Below are 27,497 nucleotides of genomic sequence, written 5' to 3'. Positions count from 1 at the left end.
ACAGGACTCTGTGCACTGAGGACAAGCAGGGCCCTGTACACTGAGGACAAGCAGGGATCTGTGCACTGAGGACAAGCAGAGCTCTATGCACTGAGGACAAGCAGGGTTCTGTACACTGAGGACAAACATGGCTCTGTACACTGAGGACAAGCAGGATTCTGTACACTGAGGACAAGCAGGGCTCTATACACTGAAGACAAGGAGGGCTCTGTGCACTCAGGACAAGCAGGGCTTTGTGCATTGAGGACAAGCAGGGCTCTATACACTGGGGACAAGCAGGGCTCTGTACACTGAGGACAAGGAGGGCTCTGTACACTGAGGACAGCGGGGCTCTGTACACTGAGGACAAGCGGGGCTCTGTACACTGAGGACAAACAGGACTCTGTGCACTGAGGACAAGCAGGGCTCTGTACACTGAGGACAAGTGGGGCTCTGTACGCTGAGGACAAGCAGGGCTTTGTACACTAGCCCTTTTCTACCCTTTATTAAAAACCTGCCTCCTCGATGTTCATCCTTATGGAATGTTCACACTATGGAATCTCTAATTGGAGATATTCCAGACAGGGAATCCGTCTGCTGTGGCTACCTTTCTTTTTTCAACCTCGGAAGGGGGAAAAACTCTACTGCCTACACCTATGGGGGGAGGGGGAAAACTCTGCTGTGCTGCCTACACCTACTATGGGGGGGGGGGAGACTTTACTGCCTACACATACTGGGGGGGGGGGGGGGGAGGGGAACAAATTTACTGCCTACACCAACTGGGGGAGGGTAAAAACTCTGCTGCCTACACCTACTGGGGGGGACCCTGCTGCCTGCACCTACTGTGGCTGATGTGTGGGAGGAAGAAAAATTACCTCACACAAACAAGGAACTATGGAAGAACAAACTCCAACAGGAAATTCCAAGTTCACAAAAAGATAGCCACAGGCAGGGGCGGACTGACCGGCCGGTCCGATCAACCAGGGTCCGACACTTGTCCCGAATCCCCGCATCTGTGGCCTACACAGAGAGGAGACCTGACCTCCACCCCCACGCAGCAAGCAGTGCAGGCGCCGATGACTTCACTCATCAGCGCCAGTACTGTGGAGGAAGGAAGACGCGAGCCCCTGATGTGCTCCGGAAAAGCAGGACATCAGGTGAGCATAATTTTTTTTTTTACTTGGGAAAGGGGAAAAACTCCACCGCCTACACCTACGGGGGGAGGGGGGAAAACTCTGCTGCCTACACCTACTGGGGGAGGGGGGTAGGGGAAAGACTTTACTGCCTACTTCTACTGGGGGGAGGGGGAAAAACTCTGCTGCCAACACATAATGTGGGGGGACACTGCTGCTTACACTTACTGTGGGGGGATCATGCTGTCTACACCTACTTTGGGGGACCCTGCTGCATGCACCTACTGGAGGGAGGGTAAACACTTTGCTGCCTACACCTACTGTGGGGGCGACCCTGCTGCCTACACCTAATGTGGGGGAACTCTGCTGCCTACACCTACTGTGGGGGAACTCTGCAGTCTACACCTAATGGGGGAACACTGCTGCCTACACCCACTGTGGGAGAATTCTGCTGCCTACACCCACTGTGTGGGAACTCTACTGCCTACACCCACTGTGGGGAAACTCTGCTGCCTACACATGTGGGGGAACTCTGCTGCCTACACATGTGGGGGAACTCTGCTGCCTACACCCACTTTGGGGCAACCCTGCTGCCTACACCTAATGCGAAGGACTATCTACTATGTTCCTGCCTAGCTAATATGAGAACAAACTACCAAACTAATAGGAATGCTACCTACATAGGGGTTTTCATACAGAGGGCAGCTTTCTGGGGGATTTACCTACAGGGGGGCATGACTACCTACCTGGGGGCATGATCTACTAGAGGCCACTACCTCCGGGGTACATTACCTACCTGTAACTTCTGTAAACAACACCTTATTTTCTGTCCGCTAACACAAAATACTCTGAAAGTGCCTTTCTCGAGACAAGATTCTGGATCTGCCACTGGATGAAGGGGGGTGCTGGCTACCTACTTGACTAACTATCTGGCTACCTAACTTTATACCTGGATGCCTAACTATTTACCTACATACCTGACTATTTAACTACCTACATACCTGGCTGCCTAACTACCTACCTACATATCTTGCTACCTACCTACATACCTGCTACCTAACTATGTACATACTTGGCCTTCCTACATGGCTGCCTAACAATCTAGCTAGCAACCTACCTACCTAGATATGTGGCTCCCTGATCTACCTACCTAGTTACCTATTTACCTTTTACTGTGCAGGACATCAATGAGGGCATTATTATAGTTTGTGGGCCTATAGATGGGAAGATTATGTAGAGGAGGGGAGGGCACTGAAAAAATTAGGAATCTAACATGTTTGTCCTGCAGATGTTAAAAGATCGACATGGCGGTCTGATCCGGAAGGAGAAGAAAAGGAAAGAGGACACCGCTGATCAGAAAATACGTAATTGTGAGTCCCTTGATGTAACTGTAATCACTTATATGGTAAAGATTCTGTGTACTGCTGATATTTACTGCCATATGGTCCTGTATATAATCACTATCATTGTATACATATTTCTGTACAGCTGGTATCTACCGCCATATGGTCCTCTATATAAACCACTTACATAGTGTACAGATCCTGTATAGTATACGGGTCTGTGTATAGTGATTTTATTCAGTACAGTATGGCGGTATTATCCAGTTTATGTGAGGTGGTATATATTACTCCTTGTATACTGGTTTTATTGGTCATGAAAAATTACTTTACCTACCCTAAAGTATTTCTTATATGTAAAATGTTGTTTGTTTTGTGTGTAGGGGTGGTGGAGGAATTTAAGTGGAACAGGAGCAGAAGTGTGACCAGCGGTGGAGCATCGCACGGAGCCCTTGCTATTTTTGGTTCGGGGGCCCTGAGTGTTGCCAGTCATCCCCTAGCCCCAGGGTTATGGTAATTTTACAACATTGTCATTTAGCCCAAGACAAGTGCAGATCCTTCCTAAGCATGCCCATGTACGTACTAAAATCACCTTATGGTGGAGAACCCCTTTAATTCTTTTGGCAGGTCTGGAATTCAGAATTTCCTCAGTGTTAATGGGTCCATGGAAAACCATTGCTGTCAATGGGGACAACGCATGTGCGGGCAGACTATGCACCAATTGTTTTCGTTGACACATGCTGCACATGTTTTTTCTCAGTATGCATGGACCCTAACATGCGACTCAGACACACCGCGGAAATAGTTTTCAATGGGATTCTGCTTCTCTGTGTAGAGTGCAGAATTTCCGCTGCTGAATTCCTGCTTTCCAGACATGTTCATTCTTTTTGGCAGAATTCCACCTGGAAATACATTGCCACCAATGGGAACGGCGCTTAAAGGGGTACTCCGCCGCTAGACATCTAGCTGGTGACCCCTGCGATCTTGGCTGTGGCACCCCAGACATTTGGTACGCGGAGCGAACTTCGTGAGCGGAAGTTCATGACATAATTGAGGGGGCGTGGCCATGAGGTTATGGGCTGGGCGTGGCCGTGACATCACAAGCCTTTGGCGCTGCACCCGACGCTCTAATTGAATGCCGGGTGCAGCAGGGACTCACGCGATCAGACATCTTATCCCCTATCCTTTGGATAGGGGATAAGATGTCTAGCAGCGGAGTACAACTTTAATATCCGTGCAGAAGTATAGAGTGCGTTAATTAAAACAGCTCATGCCTCCTCCTTCAGCCTTAGTCCCGGTGGTGGAGGACAACATTTTGCGCTATATTTTTTCAATAAGTTCCCCTTTAATTTAATAAATTGGCAATGTTTACCATATCTATTTACAAGCACAGGCAACAGTGACCACATTTTTCGCTTGGAGCCTACAAGTCATAAATGACGCCAAGTGTGCTCTGTGTATGGCGGTTCTATAAATACAGCTGTCATCATCCATCACCAGGCCGGGTTTCTTCGCACTGCTCCCCAGAGTTTGATGAATCACAAATGACAGCACGTGCTGGGAGCTGAAGCTCAAGCAGACGTGACAAGACCTGGCGAGGATGTCGGAGGCGGCCCCGCTGGCACCTGGGTACATTAGTGAATGGCACTACCACAGGCAGCTAAAATATGTTAGAATATTCTATAAAGCCTCCTAAGAGAGGTTATTAATGACAACTACTGGTGATAATAACTCATTTACAATAGTATTAGTAGCGCGGATGCAAGCGACCACGATTACGCAATAGACTAGAAAATACTTGCCAGGGATTAATATAAGAGCTGGAAAGTAGAAAAACATTGATTTATAGGCCTCATAGGGGCAGAGAAATGCTGGCGTATGATAGGTCCTGATACTACTGGGTGACTGAGAAGGTTTCAGAGGGGTGTGAAGACCCCATACATACTTAATGACATATGTGGTACACTGTTTTCTGGTTTATAGAGCAATAAGACCAGCAACATCAAGATATGCCTCCAAAAATTCTTATTTCCTGATATAGTATATATTTATAATGAATAAGAGTTCAGCTTTTATAATACAAAGCTCCGAATCCTCCAGCATGGAAGTAGAACTACCGTAAATTCAAAATTATTTTTACCCGCAGCCACCACTAGAGGGAGCTCACTGCAGACTCTTTATACATTGAACACAATGATAAATCAGTATGCAAAATCTCCACCTACTGGTGACTGCACATATCAAATTCTGTTTTCTATTAACTTTGTCCTAATGCAGTATTTCCAAACCAGGGTGCCTCCAAGTATTGCAGAACTAGAACTTCCAGCATGCCCGGACAGCTGGAGACACCATGGTTGGGGAACACTGTCCTAAAGGTTACTACAATATGGTGTTGGGCACCCTTCTTTTCTATGTTGCAGCTGGCTTTGCATGGATAAGTATAAAGATTGTAGACATACATTAAAGGGGTACTCCGCCCCTAGACATCTTATCCCCTATCCAAGGGACAGGGGATAAGATGTCTGATTGCTGGGGTCCTGCCACTGGGGACCCCTGCGATCTCGGCTGCGGCACTTCAGACATCCGTTGCACGGAGCGAAATTTGCTCCATGCCGGATGACTGACAATGTGGGGCGGAGGCTTGTGACGTCACGGGCACGCCCCTCTCGTGTCGTCACGGCCACGCCCCCTCAATGCTAGTCTGTGGGAGGGGCGTGACAGGCATCACGCCCCCTCCTATAGACTTGCATTGAGGGGGCGTGGTCGTGACATCACGAGTGGGGCGCGGCCATGACGTCACGAGCCTCCGATGCTCCGGCACTGCACCCGACCTCTAAACGAATGCCGGGTGCAGAAAGCAGATTATGGGGTGTCCTTAGGATAGGAGATAAAATGTCTAGGGGCGGAGTACTCTTTTAAGACTAGAAAAGAAGTAGGCGTGGCAGTGCCATGTTTATAATACTGAATGTGCCGGATCGGCGGAGTATCCTTTTAAGACTAGACAAGAGGTAGGCATGGCAGTGCCATGTTTATAATACTGAATGTGCCATTTGATATGATATTGATAACCTACCACATACATAGAAGATCATATCATGGTTAAAGGACATCTGCAGCGTTACAAACACTTACCCCCTATCCTTAAGATAGGGGATAAGTGTTTGATCGCGTGGGGTCCGAACGCTGGGGCCCCCAGCGATCTCCTGTACGGGGCAGCGACTCTCCCGTGCAGGGGGCGTGCCAGCCGCAGCATGACGTTGCGGCCTGCACGCCTCCTCCATACATCTCTATGGGAGAGGCGGGGAGGCAGCGTTCGAGCCTCCCCTCATCCCCCATAGAACTGTATGGGGACGGGGAGGAGACGGGGCGTCACCGTCGACCTCTAGGTCGACTCTACGCGCCTTAGCGCTCACCATGAGCGCTTATGGCGGCGCCCCGTTAGGGAGATCGGGGGGGGGGGTCCCAGCGGTCGGACCCCTCGCGATCAAACACTTATCCCCTATTCTGTGGATAGGGGATAAGTGTAATGTCGCTGCAGTTGTCCTTTAAGAACTTGTAATGATGCAGGGTAGGTAAACATTTGCATAAAAAGAAATTTTATGATTCTACACATTTGAAAAGAAAAATTCTTTGCAAGTTGTCATGATACTAAAAGGATTATGTAATAATGACCGATACAGTGTCACTTCCAATTTAAAGTGTATATATAAACAGTGAAGGAATAAAGTATTCGATCCCCTGACGATTTTGTACGTTTGCCCATTGAGAAAATGATCAGTCTATAATTTTATTGGTCGGTTTATTTGAAAAAAAAAAAACCTGAAAAAAGCATTTCAGATAAGTTATGAATTGATTTGCATTTTACTTTATTGATCAGGAAAATTTCTGGCTCCCAGGTGTCTTTCAACCGTAGCAAGTTAAGATTATGTACAAAATCAGCCAAAAATTTCAATTTTTCCATATTCTATTCTGGAGGGAAAAAAAAGTATGGTAACTATGGTAACAGACTACACACAAACAGTGTGTAGTCTGATCCTGCAGTCGTGCTACTTTTTTTCCCAAGGACTGAGGGGTACTGTTTCTCCTTGAGGAGACATTTCAAGTTGAGTTTTATAGGCCATGTAGTAGCAAAAAACAATAAGCAAAGTAATTCTCCTTCACAAGGTACGACCTATTGAATGTACTTTTTGTGCAAGTATACAGCTATTTTGGGGTTATTGCTTTGTACTGAAGAGTAGGAACACTGAAATAGTTGTCTACAGATGGTGTATCTTGGAGGAGATTCTGTCTTGGCTAATAATCCCCAGTCACGTTTCAAGGCTCTTAGAGCGCTACTTTTTCTCCCTCAGAATTCCAAGGCTGCCGCAATTATAATTTATAAACCTAGTCTTAACTACCACCGCACCCGATACCAGCGGCACCAGGGGAGTGACAAGAAGTAAGTCCATGTTTATTTTGTAATTGCTACAGCCTGGGAAAAAGAGAAAAGATTTTAAAGGGGTACTCCACCACTAGGCAAAGGATATGGGATAAGATGTCTGATCGCGGAGGTCCCGCATCTGGGAACCCCGCGATCTCTGTGCACCATCTGCCGTTCATTTAGAATGCTTGGAATGGGCGTCGTGGGTTGTGACGTCACGGACGCGCCCCTCGTGATGTGATGCCACGCTCCCTCCCGTAGACTTGCATTGAGTGGGCGTGGTGTCACGTCGGGTGTGTCCGTGAAGTCACGACCCCAGCCGCCCGCTCCAAACGTCCGGAACAAAATGTTCCGAACGCTGGGGCAGCGGAGTACCCCTTTAAAGAGGTCAAGCATTGATTTGTTGGAATGTTACCTCCAATAGGTGGCACCAGAGAACAAGCGCTCTTCATTCTGGAGGAGGGCTACTTCGTTTACTCCGTTTCAAACACCTCCGAACCTACAGGTTTGTTTTTTGCTTTTTTTTTGTGGTCTGTAACCATGGAGACACATCATTCTGTTTCAAAGCTGTATACAAAAACATAGAAGATTTCCAAGGTTCCCCCATTTTCAAGGTTGTTTGACATACTTGGGGGTATGGGGAGGTAACATGATATAAAGCATTACTACTTGTGCACTGCAGGCTGTACATCTAATGTGCTGTATAATGTTCAGTCAGGTGGTTACAATTTTATATTATTAGATGCTAATATCTTTCTGGTTATCATAGTTTTGCCCTACATATTCTCACTGTCACTTGTCTATTTTTTATTCATTCCTAAGAGTTAATTTCATTAAAGCTTTTGTTGTTGACTGATGAGCCGAGGGCCGAGCGGTGATTATGCTGCCCCTGGAGGAGAAGGAAGGAATCCCTGTTGTGTCTGGACTGTACAGTTTTACTAATTAGTTTACAAAGCTGATCTCACCGGAGTTATTGTAGACAACATTATCATTTAATCATTGCTTATTAAGATCACATGACATGGAACTAAAGGAATCTGCGGTGAAGAGCAATTCAGAGTAATATTGCATCACCGATACAGTAAAATTCCACCATTAAAAGATATATTTTAATGTCCTCTTCCTAAAGTATAAAACAACAAACACTATAATACTGCCCCCTATGTGCAAGAATATAACTACTATAATACTGCTCCTATATACAAGAATATAACTACAGTACTATAATACTGCTCCTATGTACAAGAATATAACTACTATAATTCTGCTCCTATATACAAGAATATAACTACTATAATACTGCTCCTATGTACAAGAATATAACTACTATAATACTGCCTCCTATATACAAGAATATAACTACTGTAATACTGCCTCCTATATACAGCAATATAACTACTATAATACTGCTCCTGTATGCAAGAATATAACTACTATAATACTGCTCCTATATACAAGAATACAACAACTATAATACTGCTCCTATATACAAGAATATAACTACTATAATACTGCTCCTATATATACAAGAATATAACTACTATAATACTGCTCCTATATACAAGAAAATAACTGCTATAATATTGCTGCTATATACAAGAATATAACCACTATAATACTGTTCTCTATGTACAAGAATATAACTACCATAATACTGCTCCTATATACAAGAATATAACTACTATAATACTGCTCCTATATACAAGAATATAACTTCTGTAATACAGCTCCTATATACAAGAATATAACTACTAGAATACTGCTCCTATATACAGGAATATAACTACTATAATACTGTCCCTATATACAAGAATATAACTACTATAATACTGCTCCTATATACAAGAATATAACTACTATAATACTGCTCCTATATACAAGAATATAACTACAATAATACTGCCTCCTATATACAAGAATATAACTACTATAATACTGCCTCCTATATACAAGAATATAACTACTAGAATACTGCCTCCTATATACAAGAATATAACTACTATAATACTGCCTCCTATATACAAGAATATAACTACTATAATACTGCTCCTATATACAAGAATATAACTACTATAATACTGCTCCTATATACAAGAATATAACTTCTGTAATACTGCCCCCTATATACAAGAATATAACTACTATAATACTGCCTCCTATATACAAGAATATAACTACTATAATGCTGCCTCCTATATACAAGAATATAACTACTATAATACTGATCATATGTACAAGAATATAACTACTATAATACTGCCTCCTATATACAAGAATATAACTACTATAATACTGCTCCTATATACAAGAATATAACTACTATAATACTGCTCCTATATACAAGAATATAACTACTATAATACTGCCCCCTATATACAAGAATATAACTACTATAATACTGCCTCCTATATACAAGAATAAAGCTACTATAATGCTGCCTCCTATATACAACAATATAACTACTATAATACTGATCATATGTACAAGAATATAACTACTATAATACTGCTACTATATACAAGAATATAACTACTATAATACTGCCTCCTATATACAAGAATATAACTACTATAATACTGCTCCTATATACAAGAATATAACTACTATAATACTGCTCCTATATACAAGAATATAACTTCTGTAATACTGTTACCTCTTACAAGAAAATTGAGAAGTGCCATTGTACTGATTAAGATTTTATTATTCACATTATGCATCAGTGGTTTTAATATTCACATGCTGTCTATTATACTTCATCTGTTGACAGGCGCCATTATCGCAAAATAATCAATGTTATTCACTTTACCCATATATACATACTATGCTAGAAGGGGATAAAATCAAAATAAAAAGTAAAATAACATTTTACCATTTGCAGAGGCAGGGCTGGTGTAACAGTGAAACATAAATTGTATTATACAGTGCGGCAAAAAAGTATTTAGTCAGCCACCAATTGTGCACGTTCTCCTACTTAAAAAGATGAGAGGCTGTAATTTTCATCATAGGTTATAACCTCAACTATGGGAGACATAAGGAGAAAAAAAATCCATAAAATTACATTGTCTGATTTTTAAAGAATTTATTTGCACATTATGGTGGAAAATAAGTATGTGGTCACCTACAAACAAGCAAGATTTCTGCCTCTCACAGACCTGTAACTTCTTCTTTAACCCCTTAAGGACCGGGGTTTTTTCCGTTTTTGCATTTTCGTTTTTTGCTCCTTGCCTTTAAAAAATCATAACTCTTTCAATTTTGCATCTAAAAATCCATATGATGGCTTATTTTTTGCGTCACTAATTCTACTTTGTAATGACGTCAGTCATTTTGCCCAAAAATCTACGGTGAAACGGAAAAAAAAATCATTGTGCGACAAAATTGAAATAAAAAACGCTGTTTTGTAACTTTTGGGAGCTTTCGTTTCTAGGTAGTACATTTTTCGGTAAAAATGACACCTGATATGTATTCTGTAGGTCCATACGATTAAAATGATGCCCTACTTATATAGGTTTGATTTTGTCGGACTTCTGGAAAAAATCATAACTACATGCAGGAAAATTAATACGTTTAAAATTGTCATCTTCTGACCCCTATAACTTTTTTATTTTTCTGCGTATGGGGCGGTATGAGGGCTCATTTTTTGCGCCGTGATCTGAAGTTTTTAACGGTAAGTTTTTAACGGTACTATTTTTGCATTGATAGGACTTATTGATCGCTTTTTATTCATTTTTAAATGATATAAAAAGTGACCAAAAATGCACTATTTTGGACTTTGGAATTTTTTTGCGCGCACGCCATTGACCTAGCGGTTTAATTAATGACATTTCCGCACGCGGTGATACCATATATGTTTATTTTTATTTTTATTTACACTGTGTTTTTGTTTTTTATTGGAAAAGGGGGGTGATTCAAACTTTTAATAGGGGAGGAGTTAAATGATATTCATTCACTTCTTTTTTTTCACTTTTTTTTGCAGTGTTATAGCTCCCATAGGGACCTATAACACTGCACACACTGATCTCTTATACTGATCATTGTTATCCTATAGGGACCTATAACACTGCACACACTGATCTCTTATACTGATCATTGTTATCCCATAGGGACCTATAACACTGCACACACTGATCTCGTATACTGATCGTTGTTATCCCATAGGGACCTATAACACTGCACACACTGATCATTGTTATCCCATAGGGACCTATAACACTGCACACACTGATCATTGTTATCCCATAGGGACCTATAACATTGCACACACTGATCTTCATCATTGATCACTGGTTTCTCATAAGAAACCAGTGATCAACGATTCTGCCGCATGACTGCTCATGCCTGGATCTCAGCAGTCATTCGGCGATCGGACAGCGAGGAGGCAGGTAGGGGCCCTCCCGCTGTCCTGTCAGCTGTTCGGGATGCCGCGATTAGCCGCGGCTATCCCGAACAGCCCGACTGAGCTAGCCGGCAACTTTCACTTTTAGCCGCGTGGCTTAGCTCTGAGCGCGCGGCTAAAGGGTTAATAGCGCGCGGCGCTGCGATCGGTGCTGCGCGCTATTAGAGGCGGGTCCCGGCTTCACTATGACGCCGGGCCCGCCGTGATATCACGCGGGGTTACTGTGTAACCCCGCGTTATATCAGGAGAACAGGACCAAGGACGTACCGGTACGTCCTTGGTCCTTAAGGGGTTAAGAGTCTCCTCTGTCCTCCACTCGTTACCTGTATTAATGGCTCCTGTTTGAACTTGTTATCAGTATAAAAAACACCTGTCCACAACCTCAAACAGTCACACTCCAAACTCCACTATGGCCAAGACCAAAGAGCTGTCGAAGGACACCAGAAGCAAAATTGGAGATCTGCTGGGAAGACTGAATCTGCAATAGGCAATCAGCTTGGTGTGAAGAAATCAACTGTGGGAGCAATTATTAGAAAATGGAAGACATACAAGACCACTGATAATCTTCCTCGATCTGGGGCTCCACGCAAGATCTCACCCCATGGTGTCAAAATGATCACAAGAACGGTGAGCAAAAATCCCAGAACCACACAGGGGACCTAGTGAATGACCTGCAGAGAGCTGGGACCAAATAACAAAGGCTACCATCAGTTACACTCAAATCATGCAGTGCCAGACGTGTCCCCCTGCCTAACCCCTTAATGACCAAGGACGTGTATACACGTTCTTGTGCCATTAACGGGGTATGGCGCGGGCTCCCGACTCAAGCCCGCGCCATACCGGCCTGAGGGCCGGCGTTAATAGCCAACATGCAGCGATCTCCGCAGGCAGCTATTAACTTTTTAGATCGCCGGGGGGGGGGGGGGGGGCGGGGTATGGGGTGATCCACTGCTGAGGTAACCGGCGGGCTGCCTCTCTGAGAATGATAAAGCCTGGCAGGACGAGGCATTATCAATCGAGTGCGGAGCACACAGATCAATGTAGTTTTATTAAACCACATTGATCTTTTAGTCACTAAGGGGACTCTCATTAACCCCTACCTTATGAAAACACCCCTCTTTTCCAAATGTACATGTAAAAAATATAAAAAAATAATAAAAATAAACATATGTGGTATCACCGCATGCATAAATGTCCGAACTATAAAAATACAATATTCATTAAACCGCATGGTCAATGGCGTAAACGTAAAAAAAATACAAATGTCCAAAAATGCATACTTTTGGTCACTTTGTATGCTCTAAAAAAATTTATAAAAACTGATCAAAAAGTCCCATCAAAACAAAAATGGTACCGATGAAAACTTCAGATCATGGCGCAAAAAATTAGCCCCCACACCGCCCCCATATGGAAAAATAAAAAAAGTTATAGGGGTCAGAAGAGGAAATTTTTGTATGGACCTACAGAATAAAGATAAGATGTCGTTTTTACCGAAAAGTGCGCAGCGTAGAAACAAAAGCCCCAAAAATTTCTAACATGCCATTTTGTTTTTCAAATTCAGCCCCATAAATATTTTTTGGGCGGTTTCGCCGTGGATTTTGTGATAAAATTATTGAGGTCATTAAAAAGTAAAACTGGTGGTGCAAAAAACAAGCACTCATATGAGTTTGTAGGTGGAAAATTTAAAGCGTTATTATTTTTAGAAGGTGAGGAGGAAAAAATGAAAGTGCAAAAATAAAAACCCATGGTCCTTAAAGGGGTATTCCAGGCCAAAACTTTTTTTCATATATCAACTGGCTCCGGAAAGTTAAACAGATTTGTAAATTTCTTCTATTAAAAAATCTTAATCCTTCCAATAGTTATTAGCTTCTGAAGTTGAGTTTTTGTTTTCTGTCTAACTGCTCTCTGATGACTCACGTCCCGGGAGCTGTGCAGTTCCTATGGGTATAGGAACTGCACAGTTCTCCCATCATGCACAGCTCCTGGGACGTGACATCATCATTGAGCAGTTAGACAGAAAACTTCAGAAGCTAATAACTATTGGAAGGATTAAGATTTTTTAATAGAAGTAATTTCCAAATCTGTTTAACTTTATGGAGCTATTTTTAATATATATAAAAAAAGGTTTTGCCTGGAATACCCCTTTAAGGGGGTTAAGTCAGTACATGTCCGGGCCTGTCTGAAGTTTGCTAGAGAGCATTTGGATGATCCAGAAGAGGATTGGGAGAATGGCATATGGTCAGATGAAACCAAAGTAGAACTTTTTGGTTAAAAACTCAACTTGTCGTGTTTGGAGGAGAAAGAATTTTGAGTTGCATCCAAAGAAATCCATACCTACTGTGAAGCATGGGGGTAGAAACATCATACTTTGGGGCTGTTTTTCTGCAAAGGGACCAGGACGACTGATCTGTGTAAAGGAAAGAATGAATGAGGCCATGTATTGTGAGATTTTGAGTGAAAACCTCCTTCCATCAGCAAGGACATTGAAGATGAAACGTGGCTGGGTCTTTCAGCATCCCAAACACACCACCCAGGCAATGAAGAAGTGGCTTTGTAAAAAGCATTTCAAGGTCCTGGAGTGGCCTAGCCAGTCTCCAGATCTCAACCATAGAAAACCTTTGGAGGGAGTTGAAAGTCGGTATTGTCCAGCGACAGCCCCAAAACATCACTGCTCTAGAGGAGATCTGCATGGAGGAATGGGCCAAAATACCAGCAACAGTGTGTGAAAACCTTGCGGAGACTTACAGAAAAGGTTTGACCTCTGTTATTGCCAACAAAGGGTATATAACAAAGTATTGAGATGAACTTTTGTTATTGGCCAAATACTTATTTTCCACCATAATTTGCAAATAAATTCTTTAAAAATCAGACAATGTGAGTTTATGGATTTGTTTTTTCTCATTATGTCTCTCATAGTTGAGGTTATAACCTAAGATGATAATTACACGCCTCTCATCTTTTTAAGTGGGAGAACTTGCTCAATTGGTGGCTGACTAAATACTTTTCTGCCCCACTGTTTACCATCCACATAAATAATACTGCTATACCAGACAGCCAAACTAGACTCCAGACTTAGATCGGATTCCAGACCAGATCCCAAAATGTATTCAGACCCCCAAAATAAGTCATTCCAAAACCCAGACATGTTCTGTATTTGGGGCAGATAGGAATATGAGACTGACCCTTCTTTATCCTCCAAATCTCCTCCGCTATAGTCAAAGAATATATTGGAGTCTTCCGCCAGGGCTCGCTCAATGACACGGATCGTTCGATCAAAGAAGATTATAAATTCCTCGGAGTGCACTGCTTGCTGTTTTTCTTCTTCGGTCAGTTCCCTAGGAGGAACTATAGAACATCGTATAATCACCATTCTATGATATTAGGTAGATCAGTATTAGGTAGATGAATATTAGGTAGATCAGTGGTCTCAAACTTTGGCCATCCAGATGTTGTAAAACTTCAACTCCCAGCATGCCCGGACAGCCAACGGCTGTCCGGGTATGATGGGAATTGAAGTTTTGCAACATCTAGAGGACCACAGTTTAAGACCACTGACATAAATGATCAGGAATATTAGAACTAATGATGGACACTTAAAGGAGTAGTCCAGTATAAAAAAGTATCCCCTATCTGTAGGATAAGGGTCAGATTGTGGGTCTGACCTTCGGGATCCCTGTGATCTCCTGCCCGGCGCCCCTGCTCTGTGCATGAATGAAGAGTGCAAAGCTGAAGCTGTGGCCTATACGCTCCCTCCATGCATCTCTATGGGAGAGCCGGAGATACAGTGTTTGTGCATCTCCGGCTCTTCCATAGAGATGCATGGAGGGGGAGTATTGTCCATGGCTTCGTGCCATGGCTGACACAGAGTTATTCATGCAGAGAGCTGGGGCGCCGGGTAGGAGATTAGGGGAGTCATGGTTGGAACTTCAGATAGGGGATAAGTTTTTTTTTAAATTTATTTATATTGGATAACTCTATTAAGATGGTGGTAGGAAATGTCTGGTCTAGACCAACCCAGGAATCGAGAGTTTGAAACAATATCATAGCCTTCAAAGATATGTCAAGTAATGACCAAAGTCGGCCAAAATCCATTTGGGGGCCATAAAAAGTTGATTGGGATAAATACACCAAAACCACTTTTAGATGAAGTCAAGGACGATATACTTTATTCTAGATGGTCTAGATCAGTGGTCAGTGGAGACAATTCATTGAGTTATACTGTAGAACCATTGGTCAAGATGCACATCTCAAAATGACCTCCAACCTCTACCGCTGGCTTATATCTTTACCAAGACCAGGTCACAGGTACTGTAGGATTTAGGTGCAATTTTGTTTTCAATACACCTTTCTAGCAACTCGTCTACTTTCGCCTGAGTCAGTCCTGTGGCAGTAATGTATGTCGAGATGCCTGACCGCTGTTACCGAACCCTTGGCTTGTTTGCTCCTGCTTGCTCCATGGTACACCATGCATGGATTTGTCACCCGACCTCTGGATTGTTCAACTAAACTCCTTCTTATTCCATTCTACCCTATTCCTGGTCCTACTTATCCTGTGTTACCTGACCCCTGGCTTATTTATTCATGGTACCCCATGTCCAGTTCTGCCTAAACTCCATTACCTGACATCTCGCTTATTCAACTACAGCCTTGTCTGTATTCTCATTCTATCCTAAGAAAGAATTATTCGGGGAGTCAGATAACAAACTACTTGAGTTCTTAGACCCAGAATTGTAGGAAAATAAAGGTCTAAAAGAACCGAGACATGTTCTATATTTGGGGGAGATAGGAATATGAGACTAACTCTATCTTCCAGGTCTGTTCTGCTATAGTCAAAGAATATATACCTAAGGCTGCATTCACACCACGTTTTTGCAATACAGTTCCTGTATATGGTTTCAATAAAAAAAAACGTATGGAACCATATGAAGCGTATGCATTGACTTTTCATTGCAAACCGTATGCCAAACACAGCATCTGGTTGTGTCCGTTTTGCATCCCTTACGGTTTGTCTGTTTTTTTCCCATACCCAAAACCGTAGTCTACCACGTTTTTTTGTCCGGGGAAAAACCGCATTGAAACCGTATACGTTTTTTTTTTTTAAATATGGGAACTGTAGAGAACCGTATGTGCATACGGTTCCATCCGGTTTGCCCAATACGGTTCTTCAGTGTGCACATGCGCAGTGCACACCGAAAGTTCTGCCCACCTTCTATTTCAATAGAACAAGTTGAACTTTATTAAAATGGGAAGACAAAATTAAAAACGTATCTGTCTTTTTTTGTTAAAAACATGTTAAACTGTATGCAACCGTACATCCGTTTTCAAACCGTATACAGTTTAATTTTTGGACACACAGTTGTATACGGTTTGGTCAGGTTTTGAGACATACGGTTTTTAACAAAAAACCTGATAAAAAACTGTATTGCAAAAGCATAAAGGGAATGCAGCCTAAGAAGGCATTATCCGGGGAGGCAGATAACAGACTACTTGAGTTCTTAGTCCCAGAATTGTAGGAAAATGGAGTCCTAAAGGTCTAGTGTGCCATCAGCTTAGCTAAATTATTAGCAAATGGAGAAACCAGACCAAAAAAAATACAGGTTTGATCCATGACTATCAGTTCGAAATCGTGGAAATCAGGTTTCACTGTCAGAGTAATCTGGGACATTATGTCATGCCCCAACCCAGTATTTACCGAAGGGTAAAACCCTTCTAGCTTCTGTCAAAGCTTGTGGTTGCTGTGGCTATGCCCTAGTCTATCCTGTGTTTTGCTTCTTTGGCCAATTAGGCTGCAATGCTTCAGTAGACATTGCTTGAGAAAAGAGCTTGTCTCTGGGCCTAGCATTACCTGCATCTGCATATGATTCTATTTATCTGGTTTTGTGATTTGGTTAGTCTCTCTGATACACGACTCTGTACTTACGCTGTCCTCTTGGCTTCGACTTGGCTCACTGACTATCCTATCTGTTTGTCCCTCTCCCTGGTATATTGTATTAACGTGTGTTTAACTTTTGAGTTTTACTGTTTACCTAACCTGACTGTGTTCCTGTAGTTTGTTATTTTGACCTGTGATGTCTCAGCACTTATTCAGAGAGGGGTTTATCTTAAGGTTGGGAAGTTGTCGTCTAGGGCGACTACGCAATAGGCAGAGAAAGTGGTTCTGGCTGGGACATAGAAAGCACTGAATCCCTGCCCAAACATGAAACATAAATTCTCCATATTGAAGTCAGAGGAGTGAGGATGAGACTACTCACTGTAAACCGTTTGCAATTCGGCGCTAACGGGGGAGCTGTGGTACCAAGGAAGGCACGGATGACAGCCGGGTAAAACCAATAGGTTTATTTCCAAGACATAGAAAGGTAAAACAAGTAGACAGACAACGCGTTTCGCGAGGGAACCCTCGCTTCGTCGTGACAAAGCGAGGGTTCCCTCACGAAACGTGTTGTCTGCCTACTTGTTTTACCTATCAATGGCTTGGAAATAAACCTATTGGTTTTACCCGGCTGTCATCCGTGCCTTCCTTGGTACCACAGCTCCCCCTGTTAGCGCCGAATTGCAAACGGTTTACAGTGAGTAGTCTCATCCTCACTCCTTTGACTTCAATATGGAGAATTTATGTTTCATGTTTGGGCAGGGATTCAGTGCTTTCTATGTCCCAGCCAGAACCACTTTCTCTGCCTATTGCGTAGTCGCCCTAGACGACAACTTCCCAACCTTAAGACAAACCCCTCTCACTCCTTTGACTTCAATAATCGCACCGCCATCCTTTGATGACCGGGAAAGGATGCAAGGCTGCCACGGGGATATTATTGAGTATTGACTCATATGCGCATAACAGTGTTGTGCCTGCAGCGCAACACTGATAGGTGAGTGTACTATCTCACTACTATTTACTCCACTGTTATAACTGATAGTTCCTAAACAGAACATCTATTATATTGGTATAACGGCACTTAGATAGCGCCTGTATCTCTGTTCTCTCTCTGCATATTTTAACTTCTCCATATTGTCATTCTTGTCTTCTTTCATCATGGAACATACATCCAGTCCCCGTATCTAAGACCTAATGGGTGGATTAGAAATGGAAGCAATCACCATAATGTGTTTACCTTCTTTCGAATCTTGCTTCTCCTTCTGGTTTTCAAATTCAGAATCGTGGTCTGTTTTAAGTTCCACCATTTCCTCATCCTCTTCCTCTTCTGTGTAACAAAAACAAAGAGTTAAACTCCCCCCCATCCACTTACAGATATCAGACTGTGTCCTTTAAAAAACCATAATCATACAAAACAAAGTAACAGGAGGGAAAACAAGTGCTGATTTACCACAGAAAGGAAATGGGCCCGTTTTGTTTGCAGGCAACGATTAGAGTATTTATATAAATCCAATCTTCCGCATCGACACAATGAGTGAAGCCTAGTGGAAAACATTTCTTAGGAGTAAACAAAAATAAGTTGCAGTTTGTCACAGGTAATATTGACGATTCCGCTGGTTCTTCTTCCTCGCCGTGTTGGCTTTCCATTTCCATCAATACCATAAACAGTAATAAATCTCCTATAATTACTTACTTCTGGAATAATACAAATCTGATGCCCAAAAATGTCCAATTCAAAAACTTCTTGACAGAGAACAAAAGACAAAAACAAACTCAAGATGAAGATCAATATGCTAGAAGGATGAGCCCACGAGATATAAAACATATGGACGAATGTTCAGGTATCGGAGAACAATTGTTCATCCCTAAACAAAAGGAGTAGTAGCACGTCGCAGGTATTATTAACAGTTTCGCTTGTTCCCCCTCCCCAGTCCTGTTGGCTTCCTATTTCCAACAATAACAGAAATAAATCTCTTACAATTATTTAGTGGATCTCTGTATCTATACCTGGAACAACTCACATTTGATGTCCCAAAAAAAGTAAATTTCATTGCACAATTAGTTTTTTGCCCAATTTCAAAAAGTTCTTGACAAGAAACAAAAAAATCAGAAGCTGAAGTTACAATACGTGAAATGTAGGGACCAATGTTCAGGTAGCGGAGAACGAAAACCAAAAACGAGTCTTAAAGGGGTATTCCAGGAAAAAACTTTTTTTTTTTTAGTTCATCTGGCTCCAGAAAGTTAAACAGATTTGTAAATTACTTCTATTTAAAAAATCTTAATCCTTTCAGTACTTATGAGCTTCTGAAGTTAAGGCTGTTCTTTTCTGTCTAAGTGCTCTCTGATGACACGTGTCTCGGGAACCGCCAAGTTTAGAAGCAAATCCCCATAGCAAACCTCTTCTAAACTGGGCGGTTCCCGAGACACGTGTCATCAGAGAGCACTTAGACAGAAAAGAATAACCTTAACTTCAGAAGCTCATGAGTACTGAAAGGATTACATTTTTTTTAATAGAAGTAATTTACAAATCTGTTTAACTTTCTGTAGACAGTTGAGATATATATATATATATATATATATATATATATATATATATATATATATGGCACTTTTTGTTTTTATTTAGTTCTTTGTAAAAAATAAAGTTTTTGAAATAGATTTTTGGGGGGCATAAGACTAGCTTAACGGGGTTATCCAGGAAACATTTTATATATATATATATATATATATATATATATATATATATAAATATATATATATATATATATATATATATATATAAAATGTTTCCTGGATAACCCCTTTAAGCTAGTCTTATGCCCCCCAAAAATCTATTTCAAAAACTTTTTTTTTTACAAAGAACTAAATAAAAACAAAAAGTGTACAGAAGATCAAGTTTAAAATGTTATACCCCCATGAAATGTACACACTGATGTCAGGGTATCTAAGAACAATGATCAATCTTAAACTAAGTTTAAGTAAATTTTGCTGGTTGTGCCCTATGTTGATCAATACTGTATATATGATTAAAGGGATACTCCGGGGAACTAAACCCATAGCGCATCATTTCACTATCATCAATCTATTTCATTGTCTAAATATAATTCATTGGCTATATAGAGCAGTTTTCCTCCTTTGGTTCTCACATGATCCAACCATACACTCACCCAACCATGCACTCTGTCTCTGTCCAAATCCCTCTCTGAAAGCAGCCCCCACTCTCCTGAGAGACACAGACCATGTGGTTTCTGCCCTGATGAGTCATGCTCTTTTTAGAGCTGAGAACTGGAAGATGTGTGCAGCCTTAGCCAATCACACACAACCTCTCTCTCTGCTGCCCAGAGCAGGAGGGTGGGGGCTGCTCTCAGAGAATGAGCTGGCTGGCAGAGCAGAGCTGCAATGCTTGCTGGGAGATGTAGACGAGGGGAAAGAAGGATATCAAGCAGCCAGAGAACACATCAGGAGCCACAGAAGCCATACAAATTAGGTAGGATGGTTTACAGTAAACACATCCAGGTAGTGTGGTGGCATTGGTGCGCATATATATATATATATATATATATATATATATATATATGTATTAGAAAATTGAAGCAATAACAGTAAATTTGTTTACTGTTAATAGGTTTACCAATTAGGAAATTTACCAATGTTTGTGTATCAAAAAACAAAAGTTTAAGTCTTAAATCTGTGGTCTCAAACTGTGGCCCTTCAGATGCTGCAAAACTTCAACTCCCAGCATGCCCGGACAGCCAACGGCTGTCCGGGCATGCTCGGAGTTGATGTTTTGCAACATTTAAATGGGCCACAGTTGGAGACCACTGCCTTAAACAAAAAAAAACATACATTTCCAGCCGCCCCACCCTAAGGTCACCTTAACAGTCCACCATAAGGATATGGTAGAGAAGACTTTTGCAGGACAACGTAGAGAACGCTAGACCAAGTCAAGCCAGAAATGACCAAATGAAAGATTTATAATATTATAGATATAAGATGAGACTTTTGTGAAAATTAAGAATAACAAACTTAGAGGAGAAGTCTAGTCCTAAACATTACTGAAAAACATATCCCCTATCTGCAGGATAGGGGATAAGTTTTAGATTGCAGAAGGTCTGACCGCTTGAACGATCTCCTGCGCAGGGCCCCGGCTTTGCCCAGGAGTGGCACTCACCATCCCCGCCCGAAGCGGGGCCCGCCACGCTTCCTCGGTAGCGTCGAAGATTGCCGAACGGCTCTCTCATAGCGATAGACCTGAAGATTTGGGTGGCGGAGGATAGCCAGGTCCTTACTACAGTACATAGAAAGGAGACTGCGACGAATGCCCTTCTTCAGTGGGACAGCTGTCATCCTCTCCCGCTGAAGAGGGGCATTCCGACCGGACAATATCTCAGAATGCGGAGAAACTGCTCCACAATCTCAGAATTTGAGACAAAAGCATCAGAACTAAGAATAAGATTAAGAAACAGGGGATACCCTAATAAAGTGCTGAAAAAGGCATATCATAGGGCACTAAGCACGAATAGGACGAATCTCCTGACACCTAGGACAAGGACTGACCAAAATGACACCATTAGAATCATAGGGACCTATGATGACAAGTGGAGAGAGGTTCAGAACATCTTTAGATCTCACTGGGATATTCTAAAAACTGATGATAGGTTGACGGATATTCTGTCGGAAAATCCTCAGATCGGAGAGGTCAAAATCTGAAGGATAGACTGACACACAGTTATCTGTCACCGGTCAGATCAAGTGAATGGCTTACATCTAATATTAAAGGTACCTACCCATGTGGCAAATGTTCTGTTTGCCCATACATCAAGAAAAGTAAGACCTTCTCGAGTACTAGTGTTACACAGGAAATTGAAATGAGATCATTTGCCAATTGCAATACTAAGGGTGTCGTGTATATGCTTACATGTATGTGTCCAAAAAATTATATAGGCAAGACATTTAGACCCCTAAAGAAAAGAATTCAGGAACATGTGGGGGACATTATACACGCGAGGGACACCCCGGTAGGAAACCATTTTGCTACACACCATGATTGTAGCCCAGCCAATCTGAAGGTACAAGTGATAGATGTTATCCCACAATCACCCAGAGGAGGAAATTGGGACAAAACTCTCCTCCAGAGGGAGGCAGAATGGACCTTTAGATTGGATACTGTCAAGCCAAAAGGGCTTAATGACTTTATTTCATATGCCTGTTTTATATAACACCTCCCCTTTCTTGTCTCTAGGCTTACTAATAATTATTATATCTGACTGAGACTAAGATGACGAGGGCAGCAGACACTCATGGATAAAAACAACAATTTAAATGTGAAAAACAAATTAACTAATACTCAATTGTCTTGCAATTAGTTACAAATTATATCTCTAGATGTCGCTTGCAAAGAACTAGAGTGTTGAAGTACACATATGGTTAATATATACCTGTTTGAGAAGACGGTCCCGATCGGCATCAATATCGAGATCTGAAACGCAAACCACTGGTGTCTATAGTTTCCTAAGTCAGAACGAGGCATGAAGCGCAACCTGACATCACACACCTCCTCCCTTTACAGCGTGATATCTCAGATTCTCGGGATGGGTTAGGGGCACGTCTATGACGCGCATGACCCAGACTGAGGGAGTCATGTGATGAAGGGGAGGAGCTAACTAGCTTAAAAAACAGCGAGATATTCTGTGTACGGCCGCCACCAAAGTCGCACATAGAGAAATGAGCACATGGATTAAACTATAATAAAGAGCCAAGACGCCGGTCCCTGATGATTGATGGCAAAGGAAACGCGTAGGACCCCTGCTCTGGACATGTTAAGATATGTAACTATGCTGCTTTATTAATGCATTTGTTATTGGATTAGATGAAGGACAGCTGCAGCACATAGGGCTAAGTGCAATGACTATGGATGGATGTTGGAACCAATAGCTTGTACTGCTGCTTACTGCAAGTTATCTGCAGCTACTGAATTAAGTGCAATATATAACTGCTGCACAACTGAAGGGCTAAGTGCAATGATACTAATTTCGCTTTGGTGCCAACTCTATATTCTGCTGCTATACATCTCTGCTGCTATGTTGGAAAGTGCAATACCTACTGTTGCAGAATTGAGTACAATGACGGTATGCTGCTAAGATATGTGCTATCTATTGCTGCTTGTTGATGCTGCTATCAGGATTTCTGCTGCTATGCTGGAAAGTGCAATACTAATTGCTGCAGAACGGAGTGTAATGATGGTATGCTGCTAAGATATGTGCTATCTATTGCTGCCTATGTATGCTGCTATCAAGGCCTTGTACCACTGGGATATATTGACTAGCAGAGTCATTACTGCACTATGACAACCACTATTAATGCTGGAATACGCACCTTATGCATATGAATTATGGTAACATGCACCTTTGTTGAAGGAAGATCAGCAGTAGTGATCTAGTCACTATTTATACATAGTAGCCCTACGACTACAGTACTCCTTCATTTTTCAAGGACTGCCCAATAGCAGATATTTAAGCTTCTACTAGCGATATCTCTTATTAATGGTGGCGGTCCGTGAATATTTTGTGCACTAGATGTTTTGTTTGTTTGGTTATTTTATTAGCTACTATTAAAAGTGAAGTTTTAATCATATCTTCAATAAAAGGTTCCCTTTCGCTTTATTGAGAAAAAATTTTTGGGAGACCTAAACCTTTAGCTAGAAGCTATATCGAGTATACTCTAGAGGGGGCGTGGTGGCCATCGCTTCGGCCAGGGGTTTTGACGCGCCACTTCCGGGTCCGGTACTTGGGCCCCATACAGGAGATCGTGGGGGGTCCCAGAAGTCGTACCCCACGCGATCTAAAACTTATTCCCTATCCTGCGGATGGAAGATAAGTTTTTGTGTAATGTTTTGGATGAGATATAACCTGAAAGAGCCAATTACTTGTGCGTGTGATCAAAGGAAGAGAAGCTCTACTCAGGCGCGTGGAACTGATCATAGAAAGATACAAGTGAAGATGAAGTTCTATATCTTAAAGGGGTCCGCCGCTGTAAACATCTTATCCCCTATACAAAGCATAGGGGATAAGATGATAGATCACGGGGATCCCATCGTTGGGGACATTTGGGGTCATTTGGCGCACGGAGTGAACTCCGCACAAAGCCTGATGACTGGCGAAGCCAGCTGCCACGCCCCCTCCATTCTCATCTATGTGAGGAGGTGTGACGGCTATGTACTGGCCCCCTCCCATAGACATGAATGGAGGAGGCGTGGCGTGACATCACGAACACGGAAGCTGCAAGCTTCCATGTTCCAGACACCTGCGCTGCAGGCCCCGAGATCCCCAGCGTCAGCACCCCCACTATCTAACATATTATCCCCTATCCTTTGGATAGGGGATAAGATGTTTACAGCGGAGTACCCCTTTAAGGCACTGCAAAACCTACAAGATATGAAATATTCAAACTAGTGTTTAGATATTAAAAACACTCTTAAAGGGGTACTGTGGTTGGGTACTTTAACTAAGAATATTTACAGGTTTATACCATATTTTCATCTTTTAACATAAGAGAACAGAATATAAGGTCAACTTCATAGACCTAAGGTAACCTCCCAAAATATGGGTGAAGAAGAACTGTGAATCTAAAAAGGCTAAAACCAAAGTCAAGTTATTAAAAGGCTTAAAGGAAGGAGAGAACAAAATGATAAAATAAAGTCTTAGTATGGGTAGCATTAGTTATTTTTTTGTGTTACAGACTTGCACATAGGGGCAGCATTATAGTAGTTATATTCTTGTATATAGGAGGTAGTATTATAGTAGTTATATTATTGTATATAGGGGCAGTATTATAGTAGTTATATTCTTGTATATAGGAGCAGTATTATAGTAGTTATATTCTTGTACATAGGAGGCAGTATTATAGTAGTTATATTCTTGTATATAAGAGCAGTATTATAGTAGTTATATTCCTGTATATAGGAGGCAGTATTATAGTAGTTATATTCTTGTATATAGGAGACAGTATTATAGTAGTTATATTCTTGTATATAGGAGGTAGTATTATAGTAGTTATATTATTGTATATAGGGGCAGTATTATAGTAGTTATATTCTTGTATATAGGAGGCAGTATTATAGTAGTTATATTCTTGTACATAGGAGGCAGTATTATAGTAGTTATATTCTTGTATATAAGAGCAGTATTATAGTAGTTATATTCCTGTATATAGGAGGCAGTATTATAGTAGTTATATTCTTGTACATAGGAGGCAGTATTATAGTAGTTATATTCTTGTATATAGGAGGCAGTATTATAGTAGTTATATTCTTGTACATAGGAGGCAGTATTATAGTAGTTATATTCTTGTATATAGGAGCAGTATTATAGTAGTTATATTCCTGTATATAGGAGGCAGTATTATAGTAGTTATATTCTTGTATATAGGAGCAGTATTATAGTAGTTATATTCTTGTATATAGGAGAAGTATTATAGTAGTTATATTCTTGTATATAGGAGCAGTATTATAGTAGTTATATTATTGTATATAGGAGGCAGTATTATAGTAGTTATATTCTTGTATATAGGAGGCAGTATTATAGTAGATATATTCTTGTATATAGGAGCAGTATTATAGTAGTTATATTCTTGTATATAGGAGGCAGTATTATAGTAGTTATATTCTTGTATATAGGAGCAGTATTATAGTAGTTATAGTCTTGCATATAGGAGGAAGTATTATAGTAGTTATATTCTTGTATATAGGAGCAGTATTATAGTAGTTATATTCTTGTATATAGGAGGCAGTATTATAGTAGTTATATTCTTGTACATAGGAGCAGTATAATAGTAGTTATATTCTTGTATATAGGAGGCAGTATTATAGTAGTTATATTCTTGTATATAGGAGGCAGTATTATAGTAGTTATATTCTTGTATATAGGAGCAGTATTATGGTAGGTATATTCTTGTATATAGGAGAAGTATTATTGTAGTTATATTCTTGTATATAGGAGGCAGTATTATAGTAGTTACATTCTTGTATATAGGAGGCAGTATTATAGTAGTTACATTCTTGTATATAGGAGGCAGTATTATAGTAGTTATATTCTTGTATATAGGAGGCAGTATTATAGTAGTTATATTCTTGTATATAGGAGGCAGTATTATAGTAGTTATATTCTTGTATATAGGAGCAGTATTATGGTAGGTATATTCTTGTATATAGGAGAAGTATTATTGTAGTTATATTCTTGTATATAGGAGGCAGTATTATAGTAGTTATATTCTTGTATATAGGAGGCAGTATTATAGTAGTTACATTCTTGTACATAGGAGCAGTATTATAGTAGTTATATTCTTGTATATAGGAGGCAGTATTATAGTAGTTATATTCTTGTATATAGGAGCAGTATTATAGTAGTTATATTCTTGAATATAGGAGGCAGTATTATTGTAGTTATATTCTTGTATATAGGAGCAGTATTATAGTAGTTATATTCTTGTATATAGGAGGCAGTATTATAGTAGTTATATTCTTGTATATAGGAGCAGTATTATAGTAGTTATATTCTTGTATATAGGAGGCAGTATTATAGTAGTTATATTCTTGTATATAGGAGGCAGTATTATAGTAGTTATATTCTTGTATATAGGAGCAGTATTATAGTAGTTATATTCTTGTATATAGGAGCAGTATTATAGTAGTTATATTCTTGTATATAGGAGGCAGTATTATAGTTATATTTTTGTACATAGGAGGCAGTATTATAGTAGTTATATTCTTGTATATAGGAGCAGTATTATACTAGTTATATTCTGGTATATAGGAGCAGTATTATATAGTAGTTATATTCTTGTGTATAGGAGCAGTATTATAGTAGTTATATTCTTGTGTATAGGAGCAGTATTATAGTAGTTATATCCTTGTATATAGGAGGCAGTATTATAGTAGTTATATTCTTGTATATAGGAGGCAGTATTATAGTAGTTATATTCTTGTGTATAGGGGCAGTCTTATAGTAGTTATATTCTTGTACATAGGAGCAGTATTATAGCAGTTATATTCTTGTATATAGGAGCAGTATTATAGTAGTTATATTCTTGTATATAGGAGCAGTATTGTAGTAGTTATATTCTTGTACATAGGAGCAGTATTATAGTTGTTATATTCTTGTATATAGGAGCGGTATTATAGTAGTTATATTCTTGTATATGGGAGCAGTATTATAGTAGATATATTCTTGTATATAGAGCAGTATTATAGCAGTTATATTCTTGTATATAGGAGCAGTATTATAGTAGTTATATTCCTGTATATAGGAGCAGTATTGTAGTAGTTATATTCTTGTATATAGGGGCTGTATTATAGTAGTTATATTCT

General features: G+C 40.7%; 1 protein-coding gene across 2 annotated transcripts in view; it reads right to left on the bottom strand.

The window, feature by feature from the left end:
- DYNC1I1 (dynein cytoplasmic 1 intermediate chain 1) overlaps positions 1-27,497 on the bottom strand; it is a 381,788-nt gene that overhangs the window by 197,290 nt on the left and 157,001 nt on the right. For both annotated transcript variants that reach the window (XM_056518938.1, XM_056518939.1), the window contains 2 exons: positions 18,372-18,461; positions 14,448-14,610 (listed from right to left, as the gene is read on the bottom strand). In XM_056518938.1, coding sequence (XP_056374913.1) covers positions 14,448-14,610; positions 18,372-18,461 — 253 coding nt within the window. The remainder of the gene's footprint in view (positions 1-14,447; positions 14,611-18,371; positions 18,462-27,497) is intronic.

This window comes from Hyla sarda, chromosome 5 (assembly GCF_029499605.1).
Source record: "Hyla sarda isolate aHylSar1 chromosome 5, aHylSar1.hap1, whole genome shotgun sequence".
In the NCBI taxonomy this organism is placed as follows: domain Eukaryota; kingdom Metazoa; phylum Chordata; class Amphibia; order Anura; family Hylidae; genus Hyla; species Hyla sarda.
Note: the sequence above shows the minus strand (reverse complement) of the source record. Positions and strands in the feature narration are given on the sequence as shown.